The sequence below is a fragment of the Monoraphidium neglectum genome, assembly GCF_000611645.1.
Source record: "Monoraphidium neglectum strain SAG 48.87 unplaced genomic scaffold scaffold00727, whole genome shotgun sequence".
Classification (NCBI taxonomy): Eukaryota; Viridiplantae; Chlorophyta; class Chlorophyceae; order Sphaeropleales; family Selenastraceae; genus Monoraphidium; species Monoraphidium neglectum.
In genome coordinates this window covers 1-21,200 of record NW_014012901.1, presented here as the reverse complement: position 1 = coordinate 21,200, position 21,200 = coordinate 1, and the positions used below count along the sequence as shown (strand labels likewise).

The 21,200-nt window shown below is 64.1% G+C and overlaps 6 protein-coding genes across 6 annotated transcripts; 2 read left to right on the top strand and 4 right to left on the bottom strand.

Annotated features, from left to right (window-relative positions):
• Nucleotides 1-517: 517 nt before the first annotated feature.
• On the bottom strand, nt 518-1,531 carry MNEG_5022 (hypothetical protein; the record flags this gene model as incomplete). Its single annotated transcript, XM_014046507.1, has 2 exons — nt 518-658; nt 977-1,531. Coding segments are annotated over 2 exons (696 nt in total), but the record flags the coding sequence as incomplete, so codon positions are not given.
• Nucleotides 1,532-2,474: 943 nt separating this feature from the next.
• Nucleotides 2,475-5,125, bottom strand: MNEG_5021 (hypothetical protein; the record flags this gene model as incomplete). Its single annotated transcript, XM_014046506.1, has 7 exons — nt 2,475-2,651; nt 2,873-3,071; nt 3,311-3,374; nt 3,579-4,431; nt 4,560-4,603; nt 4,818-4,890; nt 5,009-5,125. 7 exons carry the CDS (start codon nt 5,123-5,125, stop codon nt 2,475-2,477), a joined length of 1,527 nt encoding a protein of 508 aa, XP_013901960.1.
• A 553-nt stretch (nt 5,126-5,678) lies between these two features.
• MNEG_5020 (starch synthase) lies at nt 5,679-11,778 on the top strand (the record flags this gene model as incomplete). The annotated part of the gene is made up of 16 exons (XM_014046505.1): nt 5,679-5,981; nt 6,218-6,352; nt 6,647-6,703; nt 6,954-7,043; nt 7,359-7,460; nt 7,951-8,079; nt 8,339-8,425; nt 8,733-8,823; nt 9,140-9,248; nt 9,466-9,598; nt 9,856-9,906; nt 10,213-10,281; nt 10,559-10,727; nt 11,017-11,081; nt 11,272-11,456; nt 11,748-11,778. The coding sequence occupies 16 exons, from the start codon at nt 5,679-5,681 to the stop codon at nt 11,776-11,778; spliced, it is 1,806 nt and encodes a 601-aa protein (XP_013901959.1).
• Nucleotides 11,779-14,762: 2,984 nt separating this feature from the next.
• Nucleotides 14,763-17,158, bottom strand: MNEG_5019 (hypothetical protein; the record flags this gene model as incomplete). Its single annotated transcript, XM_014046504.1, has 8 exons — nt 14,763-14,852; nt 15,077-15,108; nt 15,310-15,430; nt 15,656-15,753; nt 16,346-16,445; nt 16,608-16,711; nt 16,926-16,952; nt 17,101-17,158. The coding sequence occupies 8 exons, from the start codon at nt 17,156-17,158 to the stop codon at nt 14,763-14,765; spliced, it is 630 nt and encodes a 209-aa protein (XP_013901958.1).
• A 1,335-nt stretch (nt 17,159-18,493) lies between these two features.
• Nucleotides 18,494-19,100, bottom strand: MNEG_5018 (hypothetical protein; the record flags this gene model as incomplete). Its single annotated transcript, XM_014046503.1, has 2 exons — nt 18,494-18,693; nt 18,971-19,100. The coding sequence occupies 2 exons, from the start codon at nt 19,098-19,100 to the stop codon at nt 18,494-18,496; spliced, it is 330 nt and encodes a 109-aa protein (XP_013901957.1).
• Nucleotides 19,101-19,830: 730 nt separating this feature from the next.
• Nucleotides 19,831-20,825, top strand: MNEG_5017 (hypothetical protein; the record flags this gene model as incomplete). Its single annotated transcript, XM_014046502.1, has 2 exons — nt 19,831-20,127; nt 20,562-20,825. 2 exons carry the CDS (start codon nt 19,831-19,833, stop codon nt 20,823-20,825), a joined length of 561 nt encoding a protein of 186 aa, XP_013901956.1.
• Between the last annotated feature and the right edge of the window lie 375 nt (nt 20,826-21,200).

Here is a 21,200-nt window from a genome sequence, read left to right as displayed (position 1 = left end):
GCGTGAGAGAGCCAGGCAGGGGGGGGCAAGGCGAAGCTCTGCCGATAAGCTGCGGCTGGTTAGATTTTTTGGAGCGCGCCATACGACTCCAATCAGTCCTGCAGAACGCTGCACGATTGCTGCTGCCAGCCTGTTGTCGTCAGGTCTCCTTGCCCAAGCTGCACAGTTGCCTCAAGTCCTGGATCGCACTGCTGCCCCAAAAGCCCTGCCGCTGCAAATCTCCGCCGGCCGAGCGCAACTGCCCGCACCAAGCTGGCTGCTGCCTGGTGACAATACATCCACTGACTGGTGTCACTGCAGGCTGCCTCCGCCTGCCCGTGTCAACCTCAACCCAACCACCGCGGCTCCATCCATCCACTAGTTAAGCGCTGCCACCCGCCATCGCCGATGCTGCTGCCACCGCTCCCGCAAACCACCGCTTGCACCGGCCCCCGAACCGTGCGCCTCCTCTACCACTGCCCCACTCCAGGATTTACCCGCGCTGCCCTGAATACGCCCCCAATCTCCTAAACCGCACCTGCCCGGTCTCCGAGGCGTTGATGCGGAAGTAGGTCGACAGCTCCATGGGGCTGTGGACGCCCTTGGGCACAAACACAAACGACCCGTCGCTGAACACGGCGCTGTTGAGGGCTGCGTAGTAGTTGTCTGCCACCGGAACCTTTGAGTCAGCGGATCAATGCAAGAGGGCAGTGGTTTCAGCGCGGCGTGCATGAGCCCAGGTTGAGAAGGGTGGCGAGTTGTTGTCAGGCCGCGTGCTGCCGTTTGTGTGGCGGCCGCTCGGAGCGCAGGCTGCGCCGCCTGCTGTACATGTGCGGCGGCAGCATGCGGCTGCTGCACACCACCCAGCGCGCGGTCACTGCCGCCAGCCGGCCCAGTCTGTGCAGACTGCCAACCGCCCGCAACCGACGTCCAAAGGCCCCCTGCCGGCTCCTGTACGCCCGCTCAACCCTCGGCACTGGAGATGCGCGGCACCCACCACGCTGCCGAGATACTTCTTCACCAGCTCGGGGTACTCCTTCACAGCCTCGCTCATGGAGCAGAAAATGACGCCCGCCTTGGACAGCTCCTCCCTAAACGTGGTCGCGATCGACACGCTGTCAAACACGGCGTCGACGGCGACGTTGGCGAGGCGCTTCTGCTCGTTGAGGGGGATGCCCAGCTTGTCGAAAGTCTTGAGGAGCTCGGGGTCGACCTCGTCGAGGGAGGCCTTCTTCTCCTTCATCTTTGGCTGGGAGTAATAGCTGAGGTCCTGAAAGTCGATGACCGGGTGCTGGTTGTCGGACCAGCGCGGCTCCTCCAGCGTCAGCCATTTGCGGAACGCCCTTAGGCGGAACTCCAGCATCCAGTCTGGCTCCCCTTTCTTGGCCGAGATCGCCCGCACCACGTCCTCGTCGAGGCCCTTGGGAAAGGTGTCGCTCTCAATGAACGTCTGGAATCCATACTTATAGGGACGGTTGAGCATCTGCTGGATGTCGCGCTTCTCGTCTGCAACGGGGTCGGAGACCACTCCCTCCTCCGTAGCGGCACTCATCGCACGCACTGCCAGCCGTGCCTGGCGGCTCGCACGCGTCCTGGTAGCTGCCTTAGGAGCCTGGCGCCTCTGGAATCCGGCATGCGGGCCCGCGGTGGGCCCACGGAGTGTCTGCATATTTTGCTGCTGTTGCTGCACTGCTGCTCGTGTATACGTCTGCGAGAAGGTGCTTGTGGTCGCATCCAGGTCTATACTGAACGCAGTGTCGATGCAATTGTTTGCCGCATGCGCCAGATGTATGTGTCGCTGTCGGGGCGGCGTCCGGTGCCACGAGTGTCTCTGCCTTCCGCTGGCATTTCTTGTGACGTGCGCTTATCGCGGCGCAAGTAGCACCGATGCGCCACAAAAACTGCAACATGAAGTCTTGAGAGCCTGCGGGATGCCAGTCCTCAGCGCTTTGCATAGCGTTTTGAATTGCAATTGCGACGTCATCGGAAAGAAAGTGCAGCACTGTTGCTGGGTGCAGACCAATGACCCATGCCTTCTGGTATGCAATGATACAGGACGATGCGCATGGCGGTGCTTGAAGGGGTATGTGGGTACCCCAGAATCTTTGCATGCGACAGCAACGGCTACATATCAACGGCCAGCTTTTCCCAAGCAGCCCAGCCGCGGTCGGGGCGGCCGGGCCTGGACTGAAACGCTTATGACAGCATTCCCGCACCCGCTGCTCTCGAGCGTGGACGCGGCTGCTGCCAGCCTGTAGGAGGACATGGCCTCCTGCTGTTGTGGCCCAACCAGCGTCCTCCCTGTTTACATGCACAATGAAACGTGTCTGTACACGAGGCAACACGCACGAATTTCAACCACCATGTCAGATGTCAAATGCACGTGCCAACAGGCGGCGCTGAGACAGCGCTATGGGTCGGGTCCGATCCCTGTTGCAGCCTGCCAGACGGAACGGCCGTTGCCCAGACCTGCCTTTCTCCTGGCAACACTCGCGTCAGCTTCCCCTCTTGGGCTTGCAGACCTCTGTGGCCACCACTGGGGCGGGTGTCAGCACGGGGTTGCCCTCATAACAGAAAGCTGTCGCCTCGAGCAACGCGGCGTCCCCGCCGTGGCCGCGCTGCGCCGCCGCGGGGGCCGCCTTGCGCGCTGAGCGGCGCACAGGCGTCAGCACCTGTGAGGGGACATGCGAGGTTGTGCTGCGGGCTCTTCACTCCATAAGCAACCGGGTTGAGCTGTTTTTCACCCCTCAGCAGCTGGTCCAGTGGATGCAACCGACGCACCACGACACGACGCGCTGATTGTGAGGCTACCTAAATTCATCAGGGCTCGTCCCGCAACCATCAGCCCTGTCCCCTTTTCACCCAAACCCGGGTGCGTGCCGACCGCCCCCACCTGTCCCATGTTGGCGCCGAGGCTACCCTGGACCTTCCTGCTCGCGCGCACCGGGGTGAGGCACGAGATGCTGCCGAGCGCGGGCTGCTGCTGCTGACCCATGGCGTCGTCTGCTGCGGATGGCTGCCCCTCCAAAGGCGGGTCCCGCAGGGGCTGCTGCTCCTGCAGCAGCTGGCGCAGCTCGGCCGCACCGTGGGGCCTTGGGGGTGGGGTGTGGTGACGGCAAGCAAGACAAGACGTGACAGCAGTTTCGGGGCGCTGCGCTGCTGATCCTGGGTGGTTGCTCCAAATGCAAGGGTCCTCCGCCGCCACCCTTGCAGATTGGCAGTTGGGCACCGAGCGCATCGGACTGTGGCCTGAGAGGGCACCCCGCGTTCCCGCCAGGGCGGGCTTCGCCGACGTCCGAGCAAGCGCAAGGGCAACGGAGTGTTGGCGCACCTGGGCAGGTCGCACGGCACGCGCTCTGGCTTCCGCAGGGAAGCCTTGGGCGTGGGCGTCGGCACTGTGGCCGGTTGGTGGGGGGCAGCAGTTGTTAGGCGGTGGCTGGCAAGGGGAAACAACGTGCGATTGCGGTCCCAAGAACGGCTGCGGCCTTCTATTGTCCTTGCCGCAACAGATTCAGGCCTGCAGCCCATCCAGGCTTCTCGCTCTAGTCCTGAAGAGCAGGCCGCCGTGAAGTATACAAACGCTGCCCCCAGCAACCCACGTGCAAAGGGCACCGACTCCGCAGGAGCCCTGACAGCGCCGCCAAGCGCGACCGCTGGAGTCGTAGTGCCGAAACAGCCGCCAAACATTGTCGGCGTCTCCTCGCCACTGCCGCCGCACGCAGACGCGGCGAGCACCGGCGTGCCGCAGCCGCCTGCAGCGCCGCCGGCAGCTGCAGCTGCGTTGGCCCTTCCCCCAAAGAACTCGAAGCTGTCTGTGTCTTGCCGCGGGCCCTCGTCCTCCTCACCACCGCTGCTCTCAGATTCGCCCAGCTCCCCCGACACCCGGCCGAGCCCGCGCAGAGCACACCCGTCACGCTCGCTCCCTGGCTCCTCCCCAAAGTCCAGGCCTCCCAGCGGGCTGACCCCCGCCGCGACCCGCACGCGGCCGCCGCCACTGCCGCCACGGCTGCCGGACAGGCTGTACGGCGTGTGGCCCGCATTTGACCACAGGGGGGTCGCATCAGATGGGGCGGGGCCGCCGCCGCTGGCCGCGTCGGCGCCGACGCTGCGGTACTGGTGCACAACAGGCGTCCCAAACGACACCCGCGTGCGCGCGGCCAGCGAGTGGTCGCTGGCCGACGCGCCGGGCACGTCCTTCCCACGCACGCGCCGCGCCGGCCCCAGCGGACTCTTTGGCGGCGCGCGCGGCGCGGCCCCAGCGGCCTGGGTGCCTCCACTTGCTGCGGCGCGCGGGCCGCCGGTGCCGGCCTGGGCGGCGCTGCCGACCGCGCCGTCCAGGGCCAGCGCGTCAAACCGCTCAAAAAGGCACGCCAGCGGCGTCACGGTGCCCGGCTCCTCCCCTCCAGCAGCAGCGCCGGGCGCCGGCGTTGCGGTGGCAGGCTGCCCTGGCTGCTGTCGCAATCGAGGTGGTGGAGGAGCGGCGCGGCAACGGTAAGTGAATGATTGCCACCTTCAAGTGCTCCGCGGATGCGCGAAGCAAATCAATTACATGTGGTTGAACGCAATTGCGGTATGCGTACCTTGCCAGAAACGCCGCCAGCCACGTGCTGAACATTGTGGTTGGCTGTGAGGGGTGGGCGGCCGTGATTGAGGGGTCATTGCTTTTACCAGCTCAAGCATGGATCCAACACTGCGAGGCCAATGCAGATGCTGAAGCTGCGCAACTGAAAGGAGCAGATGATCAGACTTTTTGTCAAGAAGGGCTTGGAAATGGTGTCGCAGGCAGAATGCAGCAGCAGTGAGGGCCGGACATATCTGCATTCCAGAAAGCCGCGCACCTGAGTCGCCTAGCGGCACGCGCCTGGCCAGGCCCAGGCCTGGGGTGCCGCGCAGGCGGCTCTTGGGCGACAGCTGCGCAGAGTATGGGTGTTGACAAGGATATCAGACGTGCAAATGTGTTGGGTTTATATTCGACATAGCAAACGGACGTTGCGCTGCAGCTCATCCATCCGCAGTGCCGCTTGCGCACCAGCAGGCCAGCGTCGCCACCGCCGTTGTGCTCCTCCTGCTCTGCATGTGGCTTTTGCGCCGATAGTGTGAATTTGCTCGTCCAGCGCGGCAGGCTCAGGCCGTCGCCGCCATCCATTGTGCTGCTTGTGCTGTCAGTGCACCAACAACGGCCCGTCAGCCCCGTGCGTCGGCGGCCAAGAGCACCGCTACTCTACTGCATATGCTGCGCAACACCTCCCTCCTCCTATGTCTTCGTCGAGCGTGGCTGAGGCGGTGGTCCCCACCGTGAGCAGCAGCTGGTTTGAAAGCGTCACGTCAAGATCGTTGCTGGTTGGTTGTCGGTGCTGCGGCGATCATCGCGTGCCTACAACGATTATACAGCGCATGCCTCCACCTGGCCCGAGCTTCTCACCTGGTGTGCCGGTGCTTCTCCCGGTGATGATTTGCTGCCTCGCGCGCCATGGGCGGCTGCGCTCCACATTTACGGAAGAGTTGTGTCGAAAATTCGTGTCGAAACGCTTCGCCGCACGAACGCGTCTCCTGAATCGCAGATATTTGGAGACTAGCCGATTCCTCCACGCAGCACTAGGCCCGAAGTGAACGCCCGCAGGTCGCGTTCAAGCTCTCGCCGAGCTGAGAGGCCGTACGAAACCAGTGCACTGCGAACGGCCTCGGGGCAGGGCCTTGCAATGGCTCTTGCGAAGCACAGCAGGAGGGCAGCGCCAAGGAGTGCGGGGTCACAGGCCCCTCGATCGATCGTCTTCGCGGCCAGGAACGTGGCTTTCACTCGTCGTCATGCGCAGCAGCAGGCAGTGGTGGCGCTGACGCGCAGCGTGGACGAGGAGGTCAGCGCGCCGCGCCAGGAGCGCCCTGTGGCGAGCGAGCCGGCGCGCGTGGTTGCCACGCCGCCCCCATCGGCTAACGGGGCGCTGCAGATCCCTGTTGAGGACCGCCCTAAGACGTTGCGCAACATCGTCTTCGTGTCCTCCGAGGTAGGCGGCTCCCCTGCACGCCGCCAACCATTTGCTAGCCGCGCCCCTGTGCCGCCACCGCCGCCGCTGCCGCCGCCGCCGCCGCCGCCGGGATGCATGCACAGCTGAGAAGCGTGCACAACCTCGCACGCCGCTTTCCCCACGCCCCAATGCCGGCGCTCCCCCCTGCTTCCGTGCCCCTGCCTTCACACGCCACTGCCGCCCTGCCCCTGCTGACCCTGCGTTTTGCCGCTCAGGCGGCCCCCTGGTCAAAGACTGGCGGCCTGGGCGATGTGGTGGGCTCTCTGCCCATCGCGCTGGCGGCACGTGGCCACCGCGTCATGGTGGTGGTGCCGCGCTACGCCGATTACGAGGACACCCACGACACAGGGGTGAGGGCGGTGACGGGGTGATGCACCGGTGAAGCAGCGCCGCGCGCGGTGCTCCTGGCTGCTGGTTGCACGCGGGGCGCAGGGCCCAACCAGGGGGTACGGTGTACGTCCAGGGATGGCTCTGGCGCTCTTGATGACTTGGGAATTTCGAGGATGTGCGGAGGCTGGTGGGTTGCATATGGCTGGTGCAGCGCAGCGGGCTCGATGCTTGTCGGCTGGGTGCATCTGCTGCATGGAAGCATGGCTATTGCCGCTGAAATAAATCCCCCTTTGCACATACGTGTCGCAATGCAGGTGCGGGTGACCCTCCTGGGCCACACCCAAGTCTCATACTTCCACAAACGCGCAAAGGTGGGTGGCCACTGGTCAACGTGTCCACGACGATGGTGACTAGGTCAGCGACGCTCACGATGTGGGCCGAAGGGCCCAGGCGCGGGGTCTTTATGGAATCAATGGGTGCAGCACGGCTGCAGCATAGTGCACTTGGGTCGGAGCCGCGGGCTGTGCCGCAGCACCTGTGGGTGTTGGTCGTGCTCCATTTTTGCAGGCGCCCGTCCACGCAGCGAGCTGTGCTGCACCCACCGCGGGCCTGTGCGCGCAGGGCGTGGACTGGGTGTTTGTCGACCACCCCAGCTACAAGCGGCCCGCGGGGCTGTACGCAGACGAGCACGGGCCCTACCCTGACAACCAGGTGAGCCTGGGTCGACAGCTTGCTGCCAACTGCAGGCATGCTGCAGCCACGGGAGGGAGGGATAGACCCGCTGCCGGTCAGCGGCCGGTGGAATAACGCGTTCTGTCATGGACGAGTGCAGTCGGGACAGCAGGCGTGCTGCGGCATGCGCGCGAGGCGCGTGCGTGGATCACTCGTGCTGTTGGGCGTCAGCAGTCGCTCCTGCTTGCTGCAGCCTGTGCGTAGGACTGGAAAATTTATGTTTGCCAAACGCCCCGAACTCTGACACCCCGGCCCCTGGACCTGCCCCCTGCCCACGCACCCTTTTTTTCTTAGTTCCGCTTCACGGCGCTGTGCCTGGCTGCGTGCGAGGCTCCGCTGAACTTGCCGCTCCCCAGGGGGGACAACGCGGAGGGCCAGAAGGAGCTGTACGGTCAGGTGCGGCCGCGGAGCATGGGTTTGGGGGATGGGTGTTTCGCAGGACAATCGGCAGCCGCGAGAAGGAGGAGGAGAGGCCGGCGGGCTTGGGTGCTGGGGGGCGTGGAGAGGCGCGGAGAGGGAGTGCCTGGGGCGGGGGCGCCAGGCGTTGTGCTGGCGGGCGGGGCATTCGAGGGCAAAAGCAGCGGCTGTAGTGCTTGGCTGCAAGGAGTTCATCTGGCGGCAGTGGGTGTGGCCTCGTCACGGGCGGCGCGCGAGGCGGAGGCTGGCAGGGATGGTGGCCGCTGGCGGCGCAACCGCGGCCCGTGCTTTGGGTGTTCGATCCACGCCTTTCCACCTGCAGCCGTCTTGCCCTGGGCGCGGCCGAGCCCCGCGCAGCACCGACGCCCCTCATTCGGGACCCCGGCCACCGCCCTCTGCATCACGCTCACCCCCGCCCTTGGACCGCGCCCCCTCCCTGTCCACCCCATCACGCCGCGCTGCACACCAGGACATCACATTCGTGGCCAACGACTGGCACGGCTCCCTGGTTCCCGTGTACCTCGCGGGCAAGTACCGCCCTCACGGTGTGTACACCAACTCGCGCAGCATCCTGGCCATCCATAACCTGCGCCACCAGGTGCGGCGGCACGGCGGGGCGCGTGCTTCAACGCGCGCAGGGTTGCGCAGCGGCGCCCGCGGGGTGTGCGGGCGCGCGGCTAGCAACGGGGCATGGGCTCAGAGGCGCGGAGGCCGGCGGGCAGGCGGTGTCGACAGGGCCGCGCGCGGGTGTGCGCTGCGGTTGCGAGAGGGCGATGTGGCTGCCAGCTGTGCCGATTCCGGCCAGTCGGCGGTGGAAGAACCCTGACGAAATCCTTGCGCGTGCCTCCTCGCCACAGGGCGTGTACCCGCCGCACTCCTTCAAGGAGCTCGGCCTGCCTGACAATTGGTACGGCGCGGTCGAGTTCCAGTACCCCCCACACCAGGTCGGTTACGGCGGTTGCGGCGGTTGAGGGGCCGGTCAGCCGATGAGTCTTGCCCGGGGCTGGCTGGCTGGCCCGGCAGCTGCAGCCAGGGCGTTCTTGGATGGCGGGCTGCATCCACTGTCATGTTGGCGGGCAGCGGCTTGTGCAGGGAGGCTGCCGACAGGGGGCGCTTAAAGCGCGACAAAAGGCGCTGTTGAGTAGGAGGTGCGGGGCGAACCGCTCAGGAGCAGGAGCACACGGGCTGACCCGCCGCGCCCCGCCCGCGACCGCACCGGGCCCCTCCCCCCCCTCTCCGCGACGCGCGCAGCGGCAGGGCAGCTACGCGGAGGAGGGGCGCAGCGTCAACCACTTGAAGGCCGGCATCACCACAGCTGACCGCCTGCTGACTGTGTCGCCGGGTGCGTTGCGGCGCCTGCCAGGGGCCCCTGCCAGGCGCGAGCCCCAGCCCCAGTTCGAGGGGCGCTGTCCCGGGAGTGAAAGCGGCAGCTGACTCGAAACAGGGGGGAAAGTGGCTGCGCCTGCGCGGCCGCCCTGTGTCACCTCCGTAATTCAATACACTGATAGCAGCGGCTGCATGCCTGGCTGCTTGCATTCGCCACCGCCAGAGCTGCCGCACTCCCCTTGACCGTCCAAGTGTGGGAAATGCATCGTTGTTTTCGCATCTTTGGCCCTGCTCGCCACAACGGGACACCCCCTTCCCGGGCCACCCCTCAGGGTACAGCGGCGAGATCAAGACCTACCTCGGCGGCTGGGGCATGGAGGGCCTGCTGGCCAGCCGCGCTCCCGTGCTCAGCGGCATCGTCAACGGCATCGACATGGAGGAGTGAGCGCCCTGGCTGCACCGTGGCAGCATTTACGCTTTTGCTCCTTCAGGGTTGTCACGGCACCTGCGGGGGACCACGCAGCCCAAAACAACTTCACAAGGGCCAGGGACGCTCATTCCAGGGCAGCCGCCGTGATATGGCAGCCCCAGGTGCCCCTAGCCGCGCAGTTGCGTGACGCCGGCACATGCTAACCCGCCGACCCGCCACGTGCCCCAGGTGGAACCCGGCCTCTGACAAGTTCCTGGCGGCCAACTATTCCATAGCGGACTTCAAGGCCGGCAAGGCGGCCAACAAGGCGGCGCTGCAGAAGGAGCTCGGGCTGCCGGTCAACCCGGACGTGCCGCTGCTGGTGGGCGGATGGGTGATGCGTGGGGGGTTGGGTGTAGTGTGAGCGCATCCAGCATCCCGAATTGGCAGGGTGGCGTTGCAGGGTGTGGGACGCCTCTCCATGTGTTCGCCAAAGGATTCGACGTCTTACGGGCGGCCGAAGAGGGGCGGAACTGATGTGCACCTGTTCAGTACATCTGGCCATGGCCTTGCAGTATCTTGAAGCGCGTTGACGTTGGACCCTCATCCCTTTCTTGATCCTGCCACCACCATGAGCAGGCCTTTATCGGGCGGTTGGACTTCCAGAAGGGCGCAGACCTGCTGCTGCAGGTGCGGGGCGGGCCTGTCGGGCAAAATCAACGGGTGGCGCTTGCCATCGCGGGCCGTGTGTTTCATTCCATTTTTTTTACGGGGGCAGCCCTTGCTATTGCATGACGCCCGCAGTTGGCACCCGTGCCTACCTGTGAAGTGGAAGCGTTTGCTTGGGAAAGTACTGCAATGCGCGAGCTGGCTCCGGCTAGTTTGTGGTGTAGCCAGCGTGGGGAGCCAGCGACATGTGCACCCACATGACATGCTGCTGCACGGGTTCTGTGAACATCCCCCTTGCCGCCCTGACGCCCTTGCTGTCCCGCCCAGGTGGCGCCCTGGATGATGAGCCAGGGGGTGCAGCTGGTGTGCCTGGGTACGGGCACCCCTGACCTGGAGGTGCGCGGACCAACCGCAGCCGGGGGCCCACTGCGCGGCCGCCTGTTTTTGCGGTTGCTGCTAGGGGCGCCGCAGGCACTCACTCACTCACCCTGCGGCCCCCGGCAAGCTGAGGGGCGTTTGAAGTCACTAGGATGTGCATTACACGGCGTCGTGTCGACGTGTCCAACACCACCAAATGGGTGCACCCTTGCGACGGCGGCGTTGCATCCACCCCTCGTCGCACCCTGCTTGACAACATGACATCACCTGCCGTCACCCCCTGTCACCCGCCCAGGCCGGCCTGCGGTGGCTGGAGGCGACCTACCCCCAGCAGGCGCGCGGCTGGGTGGGGTTCAACGTGGCGATGAGTCACAAGATGACGGCAGCTGCCGACATCCTGCTGATGCCCAGCCGCTTTGAGCCCTGCGGCCTCAACCAGCTCTACGCCATGCGCTACGGCACAGGTGTGTACGCGCAGTGACAGTGCGCCAGCAGGGCGCGCTGGGGTTGCGGCGGTTCATTGCACATGAGCGGCGCGCCGGCAGCCTGCGTGCACGTGGACGGCGTGCGTGCGACTATAGCTGCGCTCTTGAGGTGCTGATTGATAGGGGGTTTCTTGATTGCAGGCGCTGTTGTGCAGCTCTGAAAGCGGACACGCATCGGTCGCGCCGCTAAATCATCACCCATGCTAGACTCCGTTGGCCACCCACCCGCCCTTCCCCGCCGCTCCTCGTGCCCTTTTACCCTCACCAGTCCCCGTGGCCCACAAGACTGGGGGCCTGGGGGACACAGTGATCGACTTCAATCCCTTCACACAGGTGCGCCCCTCAGGCCAGACAGCCCTGGCCCCAGCCGAAGAGCTCCGGCCGCCCGCTGCCGTTGAGGCCGCGGAGCTTCCACCCGCGCCACAACAGTGAGAACGCGCGGTCCAACCGGCCGGCCTGCAATGAACCCATGCGCGCGTGCGTATGCCTCTCACATTCCCGCTTGCGCCCTGCGTTCCCGCAGCCCCCTGTGGGGACTGGCTGGACCTTCAGCAACTTTGACGCGGGCGGCCTGATGCACGCTACTGGGCTGGCGCTGTCGACCCTGAGGAAGCACCCGGAGGACTTCCAGGGCATCCAGCGGCGGGGCATGGAGCGGGACAGCAGCTGGAACTGCGCCGCGAAGAAGTACGAGGACATATTTGAGTGGTGAGGCGCCGGCGTTTTCCGACGGATGGTTGTTGCGGGACAGATAGGATGGCAGAGGTAGTGTGGGTGGGGTGGGTGGGGTGTAGGGCCCGGAGCAGGGGAGAGAGTGTGACAAGACGCAGCGTTGGGTGTGGTCGGTGCCACGAAGGCTGTGCCCAGCCTTGAGCAAATGCTTGCACCGCCGCACCAACACGAGGCGCTTGGCAGGCCGTGGGCTGCTGAATGGCCGCCGTCAACATAGAAGTGTGCTCTGACTCTGTGCCCCCTGCCCGCTCAATCACACCGCTGCAGGGCCTCCATCGACCCTCCGTACTGCAAGTGATGAATGTCCCCCACCTTTGTTGTGCGGCAACGGCGGTGGCTCGGTGGGGCGGCGCTCTGAGCCGCCTTTCACTTCCCTGAGGACAGCAGGAGTAGGACAGGCGGGGGCTTTTATGGGGCTGTGTGGGGCCGGGCAGGGTGGAAACGCTGGCGCAGCCGGGCAATGACAGAGGTGCTGCCAGCAAGCTGCCCGCGTGAGCAACCCGCCAACAGCGGGTCGCTCGCCCTGCGCGGCGAGAGGCCTCCGACTCATGTTTTTGGAGAGTAGACTGGCCTCTGTAGAGCGGCGGGGGCGGTGGACCCTCCGCGCCTGGATAGCAAGAGGCACCTTGTGCTTCGTGAGCGCCACGTCAGCACGCCTGATCAGAGGCTCAGGCGCCAAGAAACTGCAGTGCCCGGGACCCTTGGCCGTCTCCTGGCTCGTCCATCAGCTTGACAATCAAGGGCACCGCCACACGGCCTGCTTGCGCAATTCGCATTTGTTTGATAACAAAACGTTTTCTTGTGTTTGGACGGGCCGCCCACCCGCGACGCATGCGCGAGCCCCATCCTCAGCACGCATCCATGCACGCCCGAGCGTCTTGCTCTGAGGGCTGTTTGCGCGCGCTTTTGGGACGCACGGCGCTTGCATGCGCGGCTGCCGCTCAACCGTTTGGAGTGGCAGATTGCAGGGTATGAGCATTACTGAGTGGCAGCAAGCGTGAGCTTCATCGGCGGAGAACGGGATGCGGTCATGCTCCTGATTTGCATCCAAGAGTGAACAAGAGAACACGAGGCGTGACAGAGGTACAACAATACAAACGTCCCGCATGGGCAGCGGCATGTTGTGCCGCGGCCTGCGGCGGCAGGCGGACGAGTGTGCAGTGTTCCATGTGCGGCGCCTTGTGGCTGCCCCTGGGCCGGACCATTCTCTTCCACAGAGGCCGCGTCGCTGCGCCTTGGCGTCCTCTGTTGCATCCGCAATGGTGTGCTTTGTCGCGGGAAAGGTGTGTATGTTCTTGGCGGTCTCCAGTGGTTGGGGGAGGGGCCAGGCGGTGCCGTGTCTACGCGCGGCGCCCTTCCCCAGAGCGTAGGACGCGGCGGCCCCTAGCCGTAGCCCGGGCTGGCTCGGAGTGGCGTTGGTGCCGTCGCAGCAACTGTGTTTTTGCCTGGTATCTCCCATGCTATTGCCTCCTGTCGTGCGCCTCCAATCAAACCACCCTCTTGAGCAGTTCAAGAGGCAACGCAACCCCCGCGTGCTGCGGGGTTTGGTATTCTTGATGGCCTGCCACTGAAATGAGCAGTTTGGTGCTGTGTGAGCTGCGGGCGACTCGACCGCCCTGCTTACACACGATGCGTTTGGTGTGCAAGCAGTGGCGCGGCACGCGGTTGAGGCTTCTGGCCGGTCACTTTGCCTGCTTGTCCCCGTGCAGCATGGGCCATGCGCCCGTGTGTCAGCGTCTTGCCCAGTATGTTTTGTTTAGCGCGACTGTGATGCGACGCACCGCCGAAACCGCAAGGGGAGCTCTCATCCACACCTTTCCCCCGGGTTCACCCTCCCTCGGTGACCACTGTGCTACGCAGCGCTTCTGCCCACGGCAACTCGCATCGTCCGTAGCTTGGCGCGCTCCCTTAGCTGCACAAGTGGCTCTTGCAAGACCACCTGTTTTGCTTGGGATCAACGCACGCCGTCTGTGTGTGTGAGTTTGTCGGATCAGCTTCTCGGTGCCTCTGTCTTGACCTCACACTCGTGTAATCATGCCGGTATGAGGCGAGGTGTCCAACATATCAGGGCCTGCGTTACTTGTTTTGATCTGCACCATTTGACCTGTGCAGAAGCGATGGCAGTGCTGTCAAGCACTGGGTGGCACATGCAAGTGGGCACGGCTGTCGATGTTGTGCAACACCAACGCTGTCGCCGTGTGGCGGCAGTTGCGTTTTATGTGGGGGCAGGGAAGCCGAGGTCGCCACCCTGGCAACTCAGTGCAAGAGATCCAAAATTGGCTGGCTACAAACAAAAAACCTTCCTAAAGAGTGACCCTTGTGGAAGGCGGCACACGGCAAACGGTGGCCATTATTTGTGTTGGTTTGGCGCAACCTTCAAGCGAAGGCAGATTCTGCCATAGATAGATTCGGAGCTCCTAGGCAAACCCGCCTGCATTTCTCCCCCTGTGCGCAAACTGTGATCTCCTCTCTCATCGCCAGGGCACCCACATGTTCAGGAGCTGCCGTGGGGACCCTGAAGGTTTTGCCCGCTGGGAAGGCCCCGGTGACAATAGAGACGCGCGTGCCACAGTGGGGCCCCGTGCGAGCACGGGCGTAGGCGAGGGCGAAAGAGCGGGCGCAGGCACAGGCACGGACTTGGGCGCGGGCGCAAGCGCGGATTTTGCTGCGGGTGTGGGTGCGAGTGGGGGTGCTGGCCCCGTTGAAGATGCGCGCTGGGGCCCTGGAGGGGCGGGCCCGTCATCCAGCGTTGTTTTGCATGCGGCGCTGACAACCCTTCGGGCCCAAGTGCTGTTTGCGGATGAATTCTGCCTGGGCCTTAGCAGCACGGCCCTGCGTTGTTGTGAGGGTTGAGCGGCATATGCGATGACTTTGATTGATGATGGGAGCAAACCCAGGCGAATCAGGAGTTGATCCACACCACAAAATAGTCAACTCAGTCCAGGGGTGGTAACATGCAGACCCAGGCCACGCATGCTGGTCAAACATGGAGTGTGGGTCCATGCCGCGTTCATTCCCGGAAGCACACCTGTAGCCACGAGCACGTGCTTTATTGAGCATCGGGGGAAGATTCCTGGCAACAGGGGCACTGTGGCCGGTGGCGAAGACACAGAGGGTGACGAAGACAGAGAGCGGGCTTCTGAGGCGGAGGTGCATCAGGTTTCAGGCTTCAGTTGATCTCATCAGCCTGCCAGTGGGCCAGGTGTCGCAGACTCGGCAGCCCTGCGACACACGTCTGTTTCCCCCTCGCAATAAACGCGGCGTGCACAGTCCAGCAACTGCTCACTTGCGAATAGAAGCGATGCAGCGCACGCTAGTGCCCTCGCATGGGCATTTCCAGCTGCTGTTGCTCAGGCTCTCTTCGCGCCACACCTGCAAGGGCGGGCGAGAAGCGTCTTAGAGGCAAGGCAAGCGAGATGACCTGACACCCACCGCGCTGCTGCATGAGTGCGTGCATATGACGGCGGCGAGGTACGGGTTTTTTTTGTGCCGTGTAGCTCGGCCAAGCCAGCCTTCCAGATGGTATCCAGCCAGCCTTCCGGATGTTACGCCTGCTTACAAAACCCTAGGATCTCCAGCCTGGTAAATTTGCCCACCTGGTAGTCACCGTCAAAATTGTCCGCAAAATCTGTGTGACAGGAAAGGGGCGACGGAAGGGTGCGTACAACTCAGGTTGGGCCGCAGGCCTGCTTGGGCGTCATCACTTTGGTGTACATCGCACACCCAGCCTCGATAGACAAGCAGGGCCCTGCCACCTGAACCAGCGTCACAATGCAAGAGCCCAGCCCTCTGCACCCGTACGGATGCATTCGCCCCGCGCTCTGCCTACCAACGCCGACGCGCTTGAGCCATGCACAGCCCTGTGAGGCGTTGGCTGCGCCGGGGCCGCTGACTGCAAGCAGCTTCTTATACCGGTCCTTGACGCGGCTGGCAATGGCCTGGAAGTAAGCCTGTTGCAATCCGAACGCACATGCCAAACTTGTCAAAGTGCCCAGCAGTCGACACATCAGTGACAAAATTGGGCCTCGACAGGTTGCCCCCAGGCCTGAAGCTCGTCCGCAGCGCCTGTGTGCTGTCCTGCCGGCACAGTAGGCACTGTTGACGGACAACTGCAGTTGTCCCCTGGCCTCCATGTAAGAAAAGGCCCAACGAGCTCCTCTATCGGCCTGGCTCACCAGGCTGTTGGATCCTGGCGCGACGCCGTCCAGCCATATGCCGCGCACAAACCCACCGCCAAAGCTGCCGGGTCCAGCTCCAAGCCAGCCGTCTATGTCTGCCAAGACATCGGCCAGCGGGCGCGACGCATCCCTAAAAGGGAGCCAGGCGAAGGGGGGTGCAGGGCACACGCTCAAGCTCAGAAAACATGTTGCTGCCAAGTGGAAGCATGTACTGCCCCAGATAAGTTGCTAGCAGGCGCACCTGTGCATTGAGATAAGAGCAGGGTGTGCAACGTGATAATTACCAAATGCAGGTCAACAATGCGGATCAGAGCTCGATCGCGCCAAAACCGCCAACGCCTTGCTCACATGGTTGATACGTTGCCTGAGCGGAGTGCGCCGGGGACGCGTAAGTAAAGGGTGGGAGATTGTACATTGCGTGACTTGAAGTCATCAGACAGGTCCAGCGGCCCAAGGGGTTGTGGCGCTTTTGCCTTGCATCTAGGACCGACGCCGAAACTGCCGTCCAGGCGAGCCCAGGCGCGTGCGTCATACCCCCTGCTGTGCCCTCGCAGCGCTGCGTCCGTGCCCGCACGGGGCGCGCTGCAGCCTAATCAAACAACCTGTGTCACCTTCACGCACCGCCATCATGCCCGCCCCCCTTGCCCCCTTGCGGGTGTATGGCCCACGACCCAGCGGTCGGCTCACCCAGCGGCGCCCACTGGCGGCCCATCTCCTTGCTGAGGGTCTCGAGCTTCTGCCTGCGCAGCCTTCCCTCTGACGAGTTGCCGTTCACGGACGGGCCCGTCTGCAACCACAGGGAGCAGTTGTGAGGAGTGATTTTGCCTGCAAGGCGGTGCAAGGCAGAGGCTGCGCTGGCTGACAGAGATCTTGATGACGCAAGCAGCTGCCGCGCAGCTGCTGCGCGCCGTGTGTAAAAATTGAGTGCAGCACTCCCGACTGGACGCACCATAACGACGCCAGTGAAGGAGCGCGCCAGGCAGGTCTCGTTTCGAGCGAGGGAAACGATCCGCCTGATGTCTGGGCCCACTGGGGCGTCCACGTCAAGGGGCACTGCGCATGCAATGTTGAGGGCAGGGGCGATTTGGGTCCCTCTGCAAGGGGCGCGACGGGCCACGGAGGCGGCTGCGCAGTAAGCACGACCCAGGTATTGCAGCACCGCGCTCTGCGTCTCCCCGGCAGCATCCTTGCCGGCCCGCACGCCCGCGCCACCGCCATCCCATGCTCCTTGCTGTTGCAGCCGCACACATCTCTGGTGCTCGCTCACCCAAGATGCCCATTCGCTCAGGCACAGCTGCATGAGGAAGGGACACAGCCATTGCAATCGTGGTTGTGATGCACGGGGGAGGAGGGGCCAGGGCGTTCAACATGCGGGCGCGCTCATCCAGAAGCAGCAGGTGGGTCATGCCACCCTCCGCTCTCTACCTGAATTCGTTGCGCACCTCCTTGGCCGACAGCCAACTCCGCCAGCAGCGCCAAAAGAACGAGCTTGAGGCCCATCCTGCTGCTTGTTCCAAGGCTGTTGCCTATGGTGTTGCATGCATGAAGCAGTCTGGGCTGCGCCCTGCGACTACGACATGCTGCTGCCTGGCCGCCGCCTGCGGCCATCGCTGCTCATGCCTCCTGCAAGTCAAAAATGGTGGATTCCGCAATACTGCCTTGTCACTCCGACGTGAGCTCCTTGCTCTCGCGCGCCCCCTCAGAGTTGCAGTCACCGGGTGACACGGTTTGGGTTGGGAGACGCGTTTTGGGTCGATTAGAATTGACTTGTATCGAGACACGCTTATAGTATCGCGTCAAGCGGTAGGATGGTTTGTTTCAAGACACTGAGAGCGCCCGGTGGCAAATGTTGAAATGCAGAGCGCCGCCGAGCTGCTGCGATGCACACGAGTTAAGCTGGCATCGGCAACCAACAGGCAGGCCAATCAGGGATGTACAACTTAAGTGAGATGATGCACACATGTCGTATACCTGAACGTTGAGTCAGAGGCGCCAAACTACCACTTGACTTGCATGTTCTTGTGCATCCCCGCCAACTCATGGTGTTCGGGCTCCATACGTTGCAGTCGTGGGGACAGCCATCACATCAGCCAGCGCTGCTTTCTGACACGTGCATAACTGTCAAGTGATGCATGTAGGGTTACAAGTGTGGTTTCGCTTCTTCGCCATTCAAGTGTGGGAAAGGGCCAGTAATGCAAGAATGGCACGGCGAATGCGCCAAGGGCAGCAGGGCAGCGGGATGCCGGGGCCGCCCGCCCAGGTGCTCGACAGTCTGCTCTCCTGATAGCGCACTTCAATTCACAGGGTGGGGAGGTGGTGTCAGGGGTGGAAATGTGTTGTACAAAAAGGGCCAAAGTGAACAAAGAGGGTTCCACCGCTGAGGCAGCGCCATGTCTGCCGGCAGGGACCCTGGCAGACACACGAGGTCACGCGTAAACACAAAGGGCATGTGCGCTCAAGAGCACCGCGATGCATCGCCGGCCGCGCGGGCTGGGCGCATACTGTGCGGTGAATGCGGATGCAGCGCGCAATGAGCACGGCGCGGTGTGCCGCCGGCAGGGCCATGCTGACATTCACACATACACATGCAAAACACTCACGCACGCACGCGGCCCGGGCCGTGCGCACTGTCACTCATGCACGTACCCCAACAACAGCTCAGTCATGAACGTGTGCGCGGCTGCTGGCGCAGCCTGTTTTCCCGTGTTTCAAACCGAAGACAGTTGTGCCAGCGAGCTGCGCCCTGCACCATCGACAGCTGCAACCGAGGTGTCCTCGCGGCCACCTGGTTGCAGCAGCTGCCGCTGGGTTCCTGTATTGCCGCATGGCTCCTTATCATCCGGGCGGCCAGAAGGACGTGGCCACCTTGGCGCCGCTCAGTCGGATCCACAGCACAATGGTGAGCCCCACAATGATGCAGCAGACGTCACCCAGCACCGAGTCACCCATGTAGTAATCCAAGAGTGACCACACGCCCCGCCAGAAGATGATCACGCCGGTGACGGCGGTCAGGGTGAGGCCGACGGACGATATGTCTGCAATTTGAAGTGGGGGGTGAAATGGGCAAAAGGCTCAGCAGATTGGCTTGGCCACAGCATGTGTGTTCGCACGTTTAACACAGCTGCGACCGTGCGCCTGGGCGCCGCAGTAAGCTGGTGTTTGCCGCAGGTGCAGACACCTGCCATGCTCTGAGGCAGGGGCGCGCACCGAGCAACTGCGCAAGCCACCTGCCCTGCAGCCGAGGACTGGCCCACGAGACCCTTGCACCAACACCAGACCACAACGCGGTCCCTGCGCAGCGCAGCTGCTCACCAGCCTCCAGCTTCTGCTCGAATTCAAGCAGCACATCTGTCGGCACGGGCGGCGGCAGCTCGGCCGCTTCTGCAGCGGCGGCGGCCGCATCGCCGGCCTCCGCCGTTGCGTCGGCATCAGCCGCGAGCATGTGGGCCGTCGGCGGATGCAGCAAATGCGGCGAAGGCGGCTCCACATCTTCGTCGCTGAAGGTGTCGAGCAGCGGCGCGCCGTTGAGCAGCTGTTGACCCAGGTGAGAGCCCTGCTGCTCGGCGCCGGTCGCGACGCGGAGCGGTCGCGGCGCACGGGGCAGGCGCGGCGCGCTGGCTGGGCGGCGCCATGATGGCACTAAGATTGTCGTCTGGCAAGCATTTTTGGCTGCCAGAGGAGCCTGGAGGGGACAAGGCCGTCGGAAAACCAGCATCCAGGCCTGGTTGGGCAAACGCCTTTGTCCAGGACCACCCCAAGGTTGCTATAGCTTTTGAGACGTACAGCCGATGCGATTATGCTTGTTCAGTGCGCGAAGGGGGGCGCAGGACGCGGGTTGGAGGTGGTGTGTGCTATGTCGAGGGGTTTGTGGGCAGCTGCACGGCAAGAAGTCACCTGAGATTGGTGTGCAAGGCTAATTACAGCTTCTCAAAGGCGGGGTGCTGCGTTTCCTGTGGTCTCTGAGCCCCATGAGACCTGGTGGGCAGCTGGCACTAGCTATACAACAATGAACGGCCTGTCTGAACTGAGTGCGACACGCCTTTCGTACACTATTAGAGTCTGGTTTCCACGACCTCAAGTGGCCATCCGTCCTAGATCGTGTTGACCTTGTTCAGACGCAGCTTGGAGGCCTGGGCTCGAGTATGCACTCCTGGGCACTGAGGGCAACACATATGCATCTGCCCCTGGCGCGCCTGCCATCCTGCTGCAGCCAGCAGACGGCCGCCGTATTGTCAGCCGCCCCGCCGCCGCCGCGTGTCGCGTTGCCCAACCAGCGACCCCAGCAGCAGCACCAGCAACAGCGACCCCAGCAGCGGCGGCAGCATCCGCAGCAGCGGCGGCGCCTCTCCTTTGTGGCGGCAGCTGCTGGCGTCAGCGGCGTGGACGCGGGAAGCGGCATGCCATCGCACACGGCTGATTCCAAGGACTCCCCGTTCAATGAGCTCAAGCTAGCCAAGGCCATGGAGGGGGTGGGTCCAACGGCTGCTTGATGTCTTAGGGGATCAGTGGGATCATAGCAGCATGGTCCTGCTTCCATCCCTGAGATAACCAAAGGGGGCGAGATGGGGCTGGTGTGTGGTGTGTTGGAAGCCGCGGCGTCCAGGGGCAGAAGCACGCAATTGAGTTGGGCAGGATTGACATGAGGCCGTAGGAGGTTGCGGGACGCACGGCGGGTGGACATGTTCGTGGCGCAGCGCGGCTCGCATACACGGTACCGCCGCCTGACGCTCGCCGCGCACACAGGCGGCCGCGACATGGCAGCGAGCGCTCAAGCAGCCGCGCCACTTGGTCCTGCGACTCCCCTCCACGCACACTAAACCCTAAACCCTGCTGCTGGTGCTCGCGCCCAACCTTTACATGCCCACGCGCACCCCTGCTCGCCCCCCGCGCCCCATGGCAACAGTGGGGCAAGGTGCGCGTGCGCCAGCACGTGAACCCCCTTCGCTCCGAGTACCAGACGCCCCTGGGGGCCGTCGACTGGGCGGCCGCGTTTGAGGACCCCACGCTGCCCCTGGTGGTCGACCTGGGCTGCGGCCCCGGCCGCTTCCTGCTGCTGCTGCAGCGGCGCGCGGCCGCGGGCGAGGCGGCGGGCGCGGGGGTGCCGGCGGGCGGGAGGTGCAACTTCTTGGGGGTGGAGATCCGCCGGGCGGTGAGCTGCGTTGCGTGAGAAGCGCGCGGTCGCTTCCCTTGGGGGTGAGGGTGGCGGAGGCAGGTGAGTGGGTGCATCGGCCTGAGCTGATGGTGGCGGCTGGATAAGGAAGGGGGCGATGCCATTTCATGGCGGCGGCGGTCGATTCTGCTCGCCTGAACGTTGCGCGCCTGCCATCACGGGGCCTTCAAAAGAGGCCTCACCTGCGCGGCGCCTCGGCTGGCTGCGTCCGAAGCGGCGCGCAGTGGTCGTTGCGACATCAGGCAGCGGTGTCGGCCAAGCCATCCCCCCATGCTCCCTGCCCAGCAACCACAGCACGGGCATCCCGATAACATTTGGCAGCGGTGTCGGCCAAGCCATCCCCCCATGCTCCCTGCCCAGCAACCACAGCAC